Raw genomic sequence first — 14,797 nt, forward strand, 5'->3', positions numbered from 1 at the left:
GTTCACTAGGGCACCCCTGGGGAAGACCAGGACCAATGAATATAAACTCCTGGAAGGCTGTTTTAGGCTTAATACCAGGAAAAAATCCTTCACAGTCAGGGTGACCAGACTGTGAAATAAACTCCCTACAGAGGTGATGCAGTCACCTACCCTGGAGGTTTTCAAGAGGAGATTGCACAGTCATCTCACTGGGGTTACTTGACCTCAGTTGGTCTTCCTGTCTAGAACAGGGGGGCTGGACCCGATGATCTGCAAGGTCCCTTCCAGCCCCTTACAATCTATGAAACTTGGCAGTCACAGTGGACCATAAACTGAATGTGCCAGTATACTCTCGCTGCTAAAAAGGGCAGTGGCATATTCAGTTGTATTAAAAGGGGTATCTTTTGCAAATCAAGGGAAGCAATTCTTCCTCTCTGTTCGGCACTGGTGAGGCCTCCCCCTGGGAGTACTACAATATACTGTATTTACTTGATTGTAAGACTAGGTCTTCTCCCCCACCCCGCCCACTTAACGTAGGGGGAGCTCCTTGTCTTAGAATCACATGCAATGAAGGCGAGGAGGGGGAGCAGGCAGCTGCTGTGGCTCAGGCTCCAGCCCCTACCCAGGGTTGGGGGTGTAGCTGCGGCTGCTGCCTACCACCCCACCTGTGCTACCTCTGCACCTTGCCATCCCCCACCCCTATCCCACAGCTTCCTCCCCTCCCCCACATAGCCTCTGCTCCCATGCCTGCCCCTCTCCCTTCCCCACCTTTGCCTTGCTCCACACCAGCAGACTGTGCACATCGCAGCCTGGGACACCGAGCTCAGCCACCACAGCATACGGCCCAGCCTGCACTGCTGCTACAGGGTTGGGCTGGGGCCATGTTTAGTGCTCCAGACTAAAAAGGGGACAGAGCCTGCTGGAGCAAAGCAAGTGTAAGGGGCAGGGAACAGAGGCTGAGGGGGGAAGGAGGGAGGAAAGGAAGCAGATGTTATGGGAAGGGGCAGGAGAGGAAACAGAGTTGGAAGAGGAGGCAAGCAGGCAGGGACAGGCAGAGGTGGCAGGGGGCAGTTTGCTTGACCTCCCTGCCACTGCCTGCTTCCCTGAAGCAGTGGGAGGGATTAATTAAAAAGACAACTCCCCAGTAATTAGATTCTATACAAGGAAAATTATAACAAATGCATAATTTTGTCTATGTACAGAATCTAACCATTGGTGGCAGTCTTAAATTCAGGTTCCTCTTAGATTCAAGTAAATACAGTACATCTAAGCCCTAATTCTGCAGTTCACTGGTGTTTGCCAAGTTGACATCTTGTGGAAAACATTTATGGGGAATATTGGGCCAAAGTTTGGCCTCAGCCTTCCTCTGACACTTGAAAGAACTGTAGGGGGCTGCTTCTTGAGCTCCAGTACTACTTTCCCTGGCATCTATGGAGAACAGAGACTTTAGGAGGAAATTATAATTTAGGGTGATACATTCAATTGGTGTCATAATTCATTTCCATGTCCATAATAAACATTTGAAAAGGGAAAAGCATTTTACACAATGGTTTGATCTACAACACAGTTTATTTGTAAACATTTATGTTACATGTGCCAATAATTTAATTGAACACAAGATTTTGTACATTTCAAAGTATACTATTAACAATGTCATACTAGAAGACAAAAATCCCCAACTGTATTTCAGTTACAGTTGCATTTTTAAACTTTAAAACTTTCAAAATACAAACCATTAGAAATGCACTGAACAAGAAAATAAAAAGATCTGAGAACACAGGCTGAGAGAAAATATGAACTGCTGGATAACAGTAACAGCTACAATAAAAGCTTTTTAGTTGGTTCCAATTACTCTCAAGAGAAGTCCAGCTAAAATACTGCTTAGGTCACTCCAGAGCATGCTGGTTTTAAGATATATTTTTATGAACGTCAGATACCTAAAAATACCTTTAAAATGTTACCAAATGATTTTTCCATAATTAATAGAATCCTTAGAAGAGGAAAGAATCTTGCATTACATGGACTTTATTCATAATGCTATACAAAATAAGATTCTTTTGGTCTGAATGGAAGTCTTTCTTTTTGTTTATACTATGTCTGAAAGAAAAAAATTACATACTTTGAATAAAGCCCCTGGACCATACCAAGTATTAGGTTTGCAATCAAGTTTAGGATTTTTTTTAGTCTCTCTTTGGTAGTCACCTAAGGTGCCTATACATGAGTGTGGAGGCTGCTCCGACATGCTAGAATTCCAGCACGTCGGAGCAGACTCAATTCATCAAGTCTGCTGGAACGTAGCAATTGCTGCACTCCAGCAGCCTCCTCCATCTCGTGTATCAGTGTCCCCGGACTTTAAAAACGTCAGCAGGGGTGCCTGAACTAAAGCTCGAACGAGTTTCAGTTCAAGCGCCCCACCAGCATTTTTAAGCGTGGGAACGCTGATACAGGAGACATGGTGGCGCTTTAGTTAGAGCGGCTCTCAGAACTGCTCTAATTAAAAGTGCTGCCAGTCCCCCCCCACCTTCCGAGCACGTGTAAAAGTGCCCCCCATTAAGTAAAACTTTTCAAGTCCGTAAGTATAAAGTTAGGCTCCTAAATTTGTGTTTAGGCACCTAATAAGGATAGTTCATGGTCAGACTTGATTTTCAAAACCTGCAAAAGTTCCTGATAACAGTAGCCAACTGTTTTGAAGACCAAGCTACTTTTGTTTAGGAGCCAATTCTCTTTTTACACATTCACTTATAAAAACTTTAACCAATTACAGTGAAGGATAAAAAGCATTAAAGAAAAAAAAAGCCTTGCATTAAACTTTAGAACTCCCAGATGACTAACTTTTGTAAGAGTTAACATCATGTACAATCTTATATACAATGTAGTGGAGACAATTAATACAAAATACATAGCTAATTAATCTTCTAAAGCTCACTGCAGCATTTTAAATAATGCCTACAGTACTGAAACAAAAAGCCGCCACCTCCAATGGAGATCGTCACTCTGCTGGTCATCAGAATTAAAACTCTCCATGACAGATATTAACTTGTCTGCATTCTATGCTATTTCTCTCCCTCCACTAATATCTGGTAGGAATATGCAGCATTTATCCTTCCTCTTTAACATTTCCTTTGAAGGAAATAAGGCAACCAGTATGATTTTTAAAACAAAAAGATTTATCCACTCCCGATACAAGGTTAACCTTTTATTGTTGTGCAAGTAACCAACACATTAGGCCAAGCTCTATAATATGGGCAGAACAGAAAAGCTCAGCTGCTGCTGGTAAAATGGAAAAAGGCAAATATAAGGAGAGCAGCATTGATCATACCAAAGTCCAGTTTCTCAGCAGACAATGGACACTATATTTACACTCAGAGGAATGTATGTTAATGGGATGTGAAACCAAAGACGACTGGCATTTTCACAGTTCTAACTCAAATGTCTTATATCACGAAGCATCTTCTCCTATTGAAAAATATACAAATATTTTCTTATCCCCGCACAGAACAGGATACAAAATTAACTTTTATCATGAACAGTTTCTAGTATTATCTGTGCCAATATGACCTAGACTACCACATTGCAAGGGTTGTATTCATTTTCAAGACAGAATATTTAAATAAATAGCCCCAATAAAGAACAAAGAGGTCAGCAGAAAAATTCAGATGCTAATCTTTGAAGCCTTATCATTTTATATACCTTATTTTCCTAGCGTACTAAATTGAATGAAATTTGGCAGAAGCCATCTCACAGAGCTCATAGAAAAACCAAAAATAAAGTGATGCTGTACAAATTCCTGCCCCTTTCTAGGAATAAAACTTTGATACATTTACAGTGATTAAGTGGACCATTTCAATTAAAAACATTAACATTTTTCAAAACAAACAGCTGACAGTTCAGTTTTGGGGAAAAAAAAAACATCTGCCTGCAGGTCTCTCTAATTGCATTTTTCCCCCTTGCTGGCTATACCCACAATTCCCAACAGCTCTGTTCTTTTAGTCTACTCCTGTTTACTCATCTTCACCACCTGCCACTCAAATTTGCTGTGGAAAGCACTGATGCCACAAACCAATTAGTTACAATGTCACAAATACACCCTAGCAACCGTCAGGTAAGGAGGCCAAAATGTTCAAGGAACAAAGATCCTGCTTTTCTGTAAAAACATTCTAGTAAAGAATGGGCACAGCAAACACATCATTATATAGGTAAAGGATTTTGCCAGAGGTAACCAAATTAATCCCTGGTGTAACTCAAATTTCACCATGAAATTATGCCAAAGATGAAACTGACCTTAACAAAGTTTGCCTCAAGTCATCAGCATGGCATCAAACCTTGATGAATTAGATTTTTACATAAAAAGTAAACAGCAAAAATTACTTGTACTGTTTTGCCAAACCCTCAGTATCAGACCGATTTAAATAATTTACAAACAACAGGCATAATTCTTAATGCCCCATAACACCATCATGATACTGGATTTTTAATATACAATACCACCGAGCCTTTCAGAGGAAGAGCCAAATCTCTTCCCTTTTACAGAATAGGTATTCAGTAATACAATACAAAACTAAACAGGATTTATGTCAGAGTAATGAACATATAAAACAACTATTGCAGTATTTTTGTGGTGAGAGTTTAGAAATTTAACAATTTCAGAAAGCCTAGAAAGGGTGTGTTTAGAATTATAAAAGAAAGATTGTCTCAAGATAAAAATACAGTGCTGACAGCTAAAAAGCTCTCTGTTGCAGCAGGATATGCAGTAATGAGTAATAAGTTCTACACGGTGGAAGCGTTTCCCCAATACTGCAACACACCACACCAACACTACTGTAATATGGGTTATGCTGCAGCAGCCTTGTACCTTTTAGTGGTTGGCACTATAAATTAATTGTAATTGATAAAGAAAAGGCATTAAGTGAACAACGCATGGCAAATCCAAGCTATTTCATCTGTTCTTTAGGTATGCCCGAAATAAAAATTGAGGAAGGCAATCGTCCGTTCCATTCAGATAATGCACCTTCTTTGAAGATCAAATTCCTGGCAGGAAGAGGAACGCACATATCAGCAGAAGGGTGTGAAAGCAAACTTGAATTAACATCAGAGAGCAGATCCAATGTTGAAATACCTTCCTAGAGACACAGGGGAGAGAAAAAAAAGGCATCTGTAAAACAGGAACAAAGAACATGGTTTACTAACAAATGGAGTTCCATTGGGCTTACATTAACCACAGATTAGCACACAGGAGATTCTGCAAATTACTTTAACCCAAGGGAATTTCACCTTCTGTAGATAAATACATTCACCAACAAAAACATCAAACATCACTTGATGCCTCTGCACACTTCTTTCTGTGAACACTTGTACAAGCCCTTTCAGGTCCAAAGGAGCCTTCTGGAGAATCCAAAAAAACTCGTGAGGTCATCTAGTCCAGCCATTTCAAGGCAGAATCATCTCAGACAAGTGTCCATCTAACCTGCTCTTGAAGATTTCTAGAAAGTTTTCCCAGGCTGACTACTGCTTTAAGAATAACCTTGTACCTGAAGTCAACAAAAGATAACCAATCTCTGATCCAAACTTCTCTAACTTCCTTTCTACCAAGAATGAGCAATTTTTACCCCATTACAGTAAAAATGGCTATGACCCACCCCAAAAAGGTCTTTTCTAGAAGAGAATCAATCATGCAGAGCACTTTGAGCTATGTTAACTATTTAAATCTATCTACTTCTCAGGGTTGGGATCCTCGCACCCTTTGTGCCTCAAGCACTGATGACAGCCCTATGTCATACAACCAGCAACACAAGGTTGGATGCATTTATTGACCCATGTTTTGGATACTTAGAATTCCTCCGTAAGCAGTGTTCTTCAGCTTCAAACATGCAAAGATCTGCTTCAAGAATTGTGCGCATCATTTCTGATTCTCTTTTTCATTTCTCATATCTTTTCCATATCAAAAGGAATCAACAAGTTCTTTACTACCAAACTATAGGTAAGTACATTAAAAAAATTCTAAAGCACAATGCAGTCATTTTTTCTTCTCTGGCCCATCCTACATCTCTCTTATAAATATCAAAAAGAAAAGGGTTTATAAGTGTGTTGCATAAAACAAATTTGATCTTTCTGCACCTGTTACGCAGCAAATTCCAGTTATGCGGTACAGTGAGATGAGATACTAAGTGATGGAGATCGTGTTCTTACTGGATTTTGAATGCTCGCTTTATTTTTCTGAAGAATTTATTATACTGCCATTCTTCACCTTGGTCCTAAATTTCACCCTTTCTGATTATGAACCCTTCCTAAAAGTTTAAAACAGGGTTTTAAGAGCAAGAGGAAACCATAACATTCAAATAGGCCTCCAAGACGACATTTGAGCACTCTGTAAATCACAAGTCTTCCTTTTTCCATTGGTCCATTAAGTCAGCCCATCAATATCAATGTTCTGATATGCGCTACTGGCTTCCAAAGGGCTTCAAAAATTACTTGCATTGATTCTACTAGTGACTGGACTGAATTTAATTCACTGAATTAAATTACTGTTCGATGTTCAAAGAGGAATTTGGTTTCAACTATGAGCAGTAGTTGCTTTAGTAATTTCAGATGTTGCCTCATTAGGCAAAGCTGACAACAGCATCTTAACTATTACATGCAAAAGTGTTTTTTGCCAAAACATGGAGACTATATGACCCCGTAGGTGTGCTATAATAAGTAGAGGTCTACCCAACTCGAGGAGGCAGACAGCCTGCTTAGTGGGTACAGCATGAGGCCAGCTGCCATTTTTGAGGGCTTATCAGGCTGTGTGTGGGGAGCCAGCATTTTATTTTAAGTAAGCACCCCCCACCACCACTCCACCCTGGATTTTGCAGAGATTGCTCAATTTCATGATTTCTGAGCAACAGTGATCTGGATAGGTTCCTAATAACAAGTCATTAAAAGGGTCTCAAATGAGAAAAGAGAGGCTATTTCTCAGCTGCATGGTGTCAGAGTACAACTGGACACAAGACATGTAAGGGGAGAGGACCTTTAACAGATTTCATGTTGACAGATATATGGCTTCCATGATATTCTTAAGGTGAGGTGGTTTCTTCTCGAAAGCAGCAGGCTTAGCCTTATCTGGTTAAATTACCACTCCCTCTGACAACTGCTAATCTTATTTAAAAAGGTGGAACTACTGTATTTTCTCCTAGAACATGCACCTTTGCCCCAAAAATCAGCACCCCAAGACTGGGGCGTGTTTTAAGTGGGGTAAGATATTTTCTTTGCTGGAAAAACAGCACACCTGGAGACGCTGTACACGTCATGCAGCTGCCAAGACGGCTACCACTTCTGTCTGCTCAACAAACGGAAGGAGCAGAGTCCTGTGTTAACTCCCTCGCAGCTCTGGCTACTGGCCGAGTACTGTATCTCTTGCCCAAAACAAGAAGTAAGCTGCTGCTAATAGCCTGAGGCATGTGACGTGGAAACAACACATTACTGTAAGGAGCAATTTATATATGTTCCTGTAAATAAAGTAGTAACAGTAAGTAGCAACAGACCCCTTTGCAAGGATCTGGGGTTCTACCTTGGATGACAGAGAAGTCCCCCTGGAAACAAACAGCAGAACGTGTAGCACTGCAGGAGACAAATGTGACCCACAATGTGGTCCAAGTGTGGTCCTGACGCCACATTTCCTGGACACTGCATATCGGCCATCCATGACACTGGAAGTCTTTTTTCTCTACATTCTACCATCCAAAAGCCAAGATGTACGTTTTATTTGGGGATGTACGATATGCAAAAAAATATGGTACATGGAACAAGCAGCATGGACACACATGTAGGAATCATGTTTAGTTATTTTTATATGTAGATATACATATATGCACAAAGAGCCCCAAGGATTCAAGAAGTGTTCACGCAGCAACTACGGAATTTTTGAGGCATAATGGAGGTTACTCCATGGTGACCACAGATCTAGCCGTCACTGCAGTGTTTACTTTAAAAAAAATAGTATTTAATAGCTTTTCATCTGCCACTCTGACTGCTAAATGTACGTGTTGAAGTTTTACTTAAAATTATCAAAATGCTTCTAAGCCAGCCAGTCAGAACTTGAAATCTAATTAATATTTAAAAATCAGTAGTACCTAAAACAACTTCTGTCCAGAATCCACCTACAAATATTTAGGATTTTTCTGAGCTCATTTTCCTACCTATATTCTCTCTCAAGACCCCCGCAAACAGGAAAACCCATTTTACACTAAGAAATAAAACCCAACAACAAAACTGAATGAGATCAGACAAGAAAAATATTCTTCTAGTAATATTTTAGAAAATACTGACTTTTTAATTTGACAGTGCCTTTAAAAAGGATCACAGGAAAAGGGAAAAAAAAAACCCAGAAACATTTTGATTCCTTCCGCTTACCTGGAATGAATGAACAAAGTTAAGGACCTGTAGAGACAATTTTCTACTGGAATGTAAGAGTTTCTGAAGGCTGTCAAAATGAACAAAGTGAAAGCTGGATAAATATAGCAAGTAAGATTAAAAGGACATATACTCAAACACAGACTCTCAGCATTTTGCTACAATTTATGAGAGTGCTGAAGCAGCATAGGTCACCGTCTTGAAAGTATCCTAACATCACCTGTCAAAGCAGAGCTCTAAAACAAAAAGCAAAACAAAAAACCCATCACACAGAGCTTAGTGTAATACTATTATCACTGCATCAAAAGGTAAGTTGCTAACTGAACTCCAACCCTATCTGCTCTAGACTTTAGGATTTGTTCACTCCAGTAAAACGAATACCATATTTTCTGGCAATCTTTCGGTTTTGTTACTACAATACAAACTGCAGCTAAACAAGTTACTGAACTGCATGCATTAACAGCCAGTATTTTTTATCCTGGTCATAAAGCCTATCATACGCTTAAATCAGAACTGCCAGACAGCTCATCTTTGCTCTTATACTACATTTACAACTTCAAAATGTCAGGTTTTATATTGGCAAAACACAGATAAGGTTACATATACAACAGCTGTGGGAAAAGAAATCTCACCTTTCTTTTCTACACAGTCCATGAGTGGCAATTTTTCGGCAGACTTTCCGGTTTAATTCTGAACTAAAAAGCGGAATGCCAAAGCACAATTCCAGGGGAACCCATTCCAATTCTGTTGTGGGTACTACAAGAGATATAGCACAGTCTACTGTAAAGAACAATCAAATGGGGGGGGGGGGGGGGGGGGGGGGGAAATAAAGGAGAAATAATACATGAGGTGATTTCCATCTCCCCAAAATTAAAAAAAAAAATTAAACGAAAAAACAACAAGAATCAGCTGTTGTTTTGAACAGTTCAGTTTCCATTACCCATTCTTTCCAAAAAGAAAAGGTAGAACATTTGAAGAAGAAATCCTACCAATGCTAAGAGATTCTTTAAGAGACGTGCATTAAAATGTTCTATTATCCTATTGTGCTCTGTCAACGTGCAGATGGTCTTTAAAGGTGTCCTGTTTGTTTAAAAGAGCACAGCCCAGCACACTAGTACAGCGTGCACAAAGACTAGATGCTTCTGTCCAGTAAGAATCCAGTTTTCCACCATGAAACAAATACAGGAAGATGTTATTTTTTTACCTTCGAGACTTTGCTTAGATGAAGAATCCAGTGAGCTCTCCTCTATTACCATTTCAAATGATTCTGTGCTCCCATTTACATCAGATCCTGATGCTAATTCAGTCTCACCTAAACATAAAGATATTTCTTAATATTCTATCAAACATTAGTTGCTTCCTAATGTTCAGAATATCATTCAAAGTTTTACTCCATTTCAGAGGTACTTTATGTTTATTATCAGTACACCACATCAACTTAAGTTAATAAAACAAATAGTCCAATGGCATTACTTGGACTAGGTTTGGGCTTAAGAGAGAATTAAAAAGAAAATCTAGAATTTAATATTCTATTTAAAGAGAATTTTTTTTTGTTTTCAAACTACAACCACATCTACCCTTTAATGCTTTAATAAAAGCTTGCATTTCATCCTTCCTTTGAATGTTCAAATTCAATATGCTTTTACCATTTTCTATTTAAAAGATGACATATTAATTCAAATGAGGTCTTAAGCAAAGACTAGTAGTTTTCATAGATAACTTACCTCTTCCATCAGAAGCATCACTCAGCTTTCTGTTTGCGTGTTGACTAGAAGGGTTCAGCATGGTAACATAGCCACAGAAATGCTGCAAATCTACTTTGTCACTCAATATCTTCAAAGCCTTGTGAACACCCATGTTCACACGAGAAAATTCTATTGGAAAATGAAAAAGTATATACACCAGTTGGCCCTTTGCCATCATAAGAAATGGATGCAAGTGTGGTTCTACTGCAGTCTACCTATAGGTAATGATGGGTAAATTTCTAATTTGGAGGTTTGTTTGGGCATGTGTAAAATTTCCCTTCTGCCTGTATCTGCGCTGGAGGAGTTAGCATACTGTTGTGTGGTACAGGAACCAAGATAAATCTGTTCTCCAATGAAAAAGAGGGGAGAGAGAGGAGGAAAGCAGGGAAGTGAGCAACAGAAGTACAAGGTTAACAGAAATACTTCCCCTTATTGAGGTGGGAGAGGAAAAGGGCAGCAGGCTCCTATGCGGTGTCTCGGTGACACCCATCCTTTTCACTGAACTCCATTCTCAAACTTGCTCAGTAAGCGAGTTAAGAGGTAGGTGCAACAGGCATCGTGAGGTACATGAGAACTTCAAGCACGGCAGGATTTGAGTCTAATAATGAAGAACCTATTGGCTCTTCACATCCAGCTGCAGATGGTAAAAGGACAGGAAGGGTTGAGAAAGGACCCTGTGGCTCTCTTCAAGCTTTTTCCACATGAGAATCAAAATTTTCTACTAAAACTCCAAGAGGACAGCAGGTGAATATGGGAAATAGCTCATGGTGAACCTAAAAATAAGGGGATTCAATCTGGTCTCCACTTCGTTAACTACCAAACAATACAGATTCTGATATAAAATTTCAGGGCTCATACAAAAATTTCAGCATGGAACTATAGAAGCTTAATTGGTCCTTCCTTGATCCCTCCTTCAGTATTCAAAAACTTGCATCCTAATCAATCAATCATTAAGTGGATTTTCAAAATAGTTAATTAGTTTACACTTTATTGAAGCCAAACTACTCCAGCCTTGAATACAGAGAAAGGAGATGTAAAGAGATAGCAATAGCTTTTAGAAAGTAATCCAGAATCAAAACATTACATTGACGTGTTTTCTATATTGCAGAAATGCCCATGAGTATCCGTCACAATAACTTAGTTTAACGCAGAGTTAAGCTTACCAAATACCAATATTTTTCTACCGCTGGTGCTCTGTAAGAATCATAACAGCAAGGCAAGACTTACAAGATGAAATGAAGGAGGTTTTACACAAAAGTAGAATTATACATTGTTTCTATAACTTTGTGCCAAGCATAAAGAGAAATTTGGAGAAGCCTGTACCAAAAACAGTGCTAGGCAATAATAAAAAGTTAATTCCATCCTGTAACAGGGAGCCAGAAGGCTCCTCTTACTTTAAAAGGAAAGTATAGCAGGCTAAGCTGAATCAGGGAGGACTGGCAGCTAGGAAATAAGCTACCTGCAAACAAACTGGCTGCCAGCACACAGACAGACCGCAAGTCACAGGTAGAGGCTAACCCTGGAAAGGAACTCACCCAGGGAATGGAAGTAGAACAGTAAATGCACCAAGGGCAGGCAGGAAGGCAGCTAAGAAGCAGTGGGCTGCAGACAGATAAACTAAGTCCTAGTAGGGAGAATAGGTAGGTCATCAGGCACAGACGGGAAACTTCTGCGAGTGCCTGCAGTCGCATGACCAGATGGGTCTGGGCTTACGAGACTCATAATGCCCGTTCCCGAGTCCAGGCAGACAGCACGACCATCCTAGTGCTGTATAAAGAGTTCCCTTCATAGAAAGCTGCAGTGGGAAGGTCTGCTGACTCCTAGAATGCCCTGATAATACCAGTAAGGTAGCTGGATGCTTTCTGCAAGAGGGATAGGACCCAGGGCAGGGCAGAAGCTTGCTAGACAGTTTGGAGTTTTGTTAGAGCCAGAGTGCTTATGTTTTGGTTTGGTTTGGACCCGGAAGCTTGCAAAGAAAGACTTTTTGTGCTACTATTTAGTTGGTCTAAGAGGTATTGCCTCTGGCCAGGGGCAATGCGTAGGGGATGCATGCAGGTGCACGCGCATTCCTTGAGCATGGCGATGCGCTCCCTACAAAAAGGTGCAGCTGACACTGCCAGCAGTGCCTGCAAGCAACTGCCGCTCGCCACCCCACCACTGGCACTGCTGGCAGCATCTGTGGGAGGGTTGCAATCCCTGCTGGCTGGCGGTGGCTGCACGTGGTTGCCAGCCTTTGGTCAGTGCTCGCCCCCCCACCGGCTGCCAACAGCACTGGCGGTGTCTGTAGGAGCTCCCCTGCTTACCACTGCCATGGGCACAAGTCATTCATGCATCTGGCCCAAGACTTCTGTTTGTCTTTATTTCTTAGACCGACCCAGCTACAACATATATCCCCGAAATATGTTTTGGTTTGAATTTTAACTGGTGGTTAGTGTTTTGGATTCCTGAGGAGGTTGAGGTCCCAGCCATGTCCAAGGGACACGACTGCTTTGGGCCCAGCCAGGGGTGGGTTCAAATCATGAGAGAAGCAGAGACAGTACTTGGGGCCCAATGCCTGAGCAGGATGTGAACCGGGGTCAGGGACCTGCAGCCTGAGAAGGGCAAAACAGGTGGCCAGCAGGGGCAGGAACCAGGGTCAGGGACCCATAAAATGGGAGGGATAAGATCAGCCCAGAAGAGCAGAGACCAGGAGCTTAGCAGCCCTTGAAGTGTGAATTTTGGGGCCAGGGGCCCAAAGCAAGACACAAGGGCCACAGGCCCAGAGACGCTGTTCACTGACAGGGCTGAAGCAGAGAAACGGACCTGAATCCACGGACCAGGATTGGAGGCTTGGAGCCAAAGGAAAGGGAAGCTGAAGCCAGGAGAACTGAAGCCTCTACAAGGAACAAAACGGTACAGTAACAAGTGTGAGGCACGGGCACAGCTGTAGGGGAGGTCAGAGGCCACAACCAACCTATAAGCTGATGAATGCCCTGGAGCACATACAGACCAGGAGGGCCCACTGGCAGGAATAAACCAAGGCTCACTATGACCCACAGACAGCCTCCCTTTCTAAATTTATTAACAGTAAGGCATGGCAGGAAAAGGGAGGGGACCTCAGAGACAGCAGGGCAAGAAATGTATGGTCACTGGGGGCACCACAGCCACCCCTGGTATAGGAACCTGTTACATAGGGAAAGAAAGGGAGTCGAACACATTGGAAGTTGGAGGGACATTTATAGGGATGAAGTTTGCAAACAGCCTTTGAATGCAACATTTAAGAGATGTATGCGACTTTCACTTCAAAAGTTCAAATGAGCAACTTTGTTGGCTCTTGTATTAGCAAGTGGGTTTCAACAGGATTACTGCAAACACCTGTGGCAAAAGTCATATTAAAAGATAGTTACCTCCTTGTTGCTCTACTTCATCAAATGGAAAAGGTACATGCATTGTTTCCCCCATCCCGTGCATTCCATGTCCCTAAATACCAGAAATGTTAAAGGGGAAAAACAATTATATAGTTAATGCCACAGTTTGTTGTTTTCTAAAGCACAAACAGAAAATGAGCTCAATAATGTTTATGTAACAAACAAGCAGACCAAAAAGAACATGCATACATTAAAAATTTCTGCTAGCCACAAGCTTTAAACAACTATTATTGTAAAGGAAAAAAAATGACACTGTGGTAAAAGAGGACTATATTTCTAAGTTTTAATATGCCCAGCTACAAAAATTTATCATTGCTAATTAATTTCCAAATATCACTAGCATGGGGACAACCATCCAGAGCTGTACTCAAATAATTGCTTCTCTTTTCATTAAGGCAGATTTAGTCAGAGCTGTTTGTATACACAGCATGAATGCTACATAATATGATTAACATTTGCTATTTGACTTACTAATTCTTTTGGTCACTTCAGTGGTTTAACAAGTCAAGATGCAATTTTCTTTGTTCACACCTAGTGTCACAGTAGTTTAATGGAAAAAAAAAGATTCTGAAATTACTGACATCAACTACATGTCAGTAGTATCACTAAAGAACTTTTATTTCAGAGGTTTAAGAAGAATAAGAATTCTTTCCAAATCATATGCAATAGCAGTTTCTCTTAGCTACAATCCACTCTCTCACAAGTTGGGGGGGAGGGGGGGGTTGTTATTATGTTTTGTTTTTTTATAGACAGGAAGGACAATCACAAAGCTACTTTTCATATGCTATTACCCCATGCTGCTCAACCATGTGGGTACCAAAGATACTGCCAGGGGACACCCTGAGCAGATCAAAAGCGCACAAGACTCTGGGTGCACAAATGAAGGGGACAGGGGCTCAGGTGGTATTTTCCTCAACCCTTCCAGTCAAAGGGAAGGGCCCAGGCAGAAGCAGATGCATCCTGCAGATTAATGGCGTCACTGCCAGGATTTGGCTGCTTTGACCATAGAATTTTGTTCCAGAAAGAAGGTTTGCTAGGAAGAGACATGATCCACCTGACAGAGAGGGAAGAGCATCTCTGCAGACAGGCTTGCTAACTCAGTGAGGAGGGCTTTAAACTAGGTTTGCCAGGGGATGGAGACCAAAGCCCTGAGGTAAGTGGGGAAGTGGGTGACTGGGAAGAAGCACAAGCAGGAGAGGACAACAGGAGAGGCCTTCTCATTCTTCCTCAGAAAGTAGGGCAATCAGCTGGTTACCTCAGGTGCCTCTACACAAATGG

At 41.2% G+C, this 14,797-nt stretch overlaps 1 protein-coding gene across 2 annotated transcripts in view; it reads right to left on the minus strand.

The window, feature by feature from the left end:
- Positions 1–1,529: 1,529 nt before the first annotated feature.
- Positions 1,530–14,797, minus strand: part of FAM91A1 (family with sequence similarity 91 member A1) — a 54,286-nt gene continuing 41,018 nt past the window's right edge. Inside the window, exons 19-24 of one of the 2 annotated variants that reach the window (XM_006274411.4) lie at positions 13,499–13,571; positions 10,092–10,241; positions 9,572–9,679; positions 9,000–9,123; positions 8,368–8,437; positions 1,530–5,099 (exon numbers count right to left, since the gene is read on the minus strand). In XM_006274411.4, the coding sequence (XP_006274473.1) occupies positions 4,911–5,099; positions 8,368–8,437; positions 9,000–9,123; positions 9,572–9,679; positions 10,092–10,241; positions 13,499–13,571 (714 nt within the window). In that variant the 3' untranslated portion in view covers positions 1,530–4,910. The remainder of the gene's footprint in view (positions 5,100–8,367; positions 8,438–8,999; positions 9,124–9,571; positions 9,680–10,091; positions 10,242–13,498; positions 13,572–14,797) is intronic. The other variant, XM_019495763.2, reaches the window with a different exon arrangement.

The sequence above is a fragment of the Alligator mississippiensis genome, chromosome 3, assembly GCF_030867095.1.
Source record: "Alligator mississippiensis isolate rAllMis1 chromosome 3, rAllMis1, whole genome shotgun sequence".
Classification (NCBI taxonomy): Eukaryota; Metazoa; Chordata; order Crocodylia; family Alligatoridae; genus Alligator; species Alligator mississippiensis.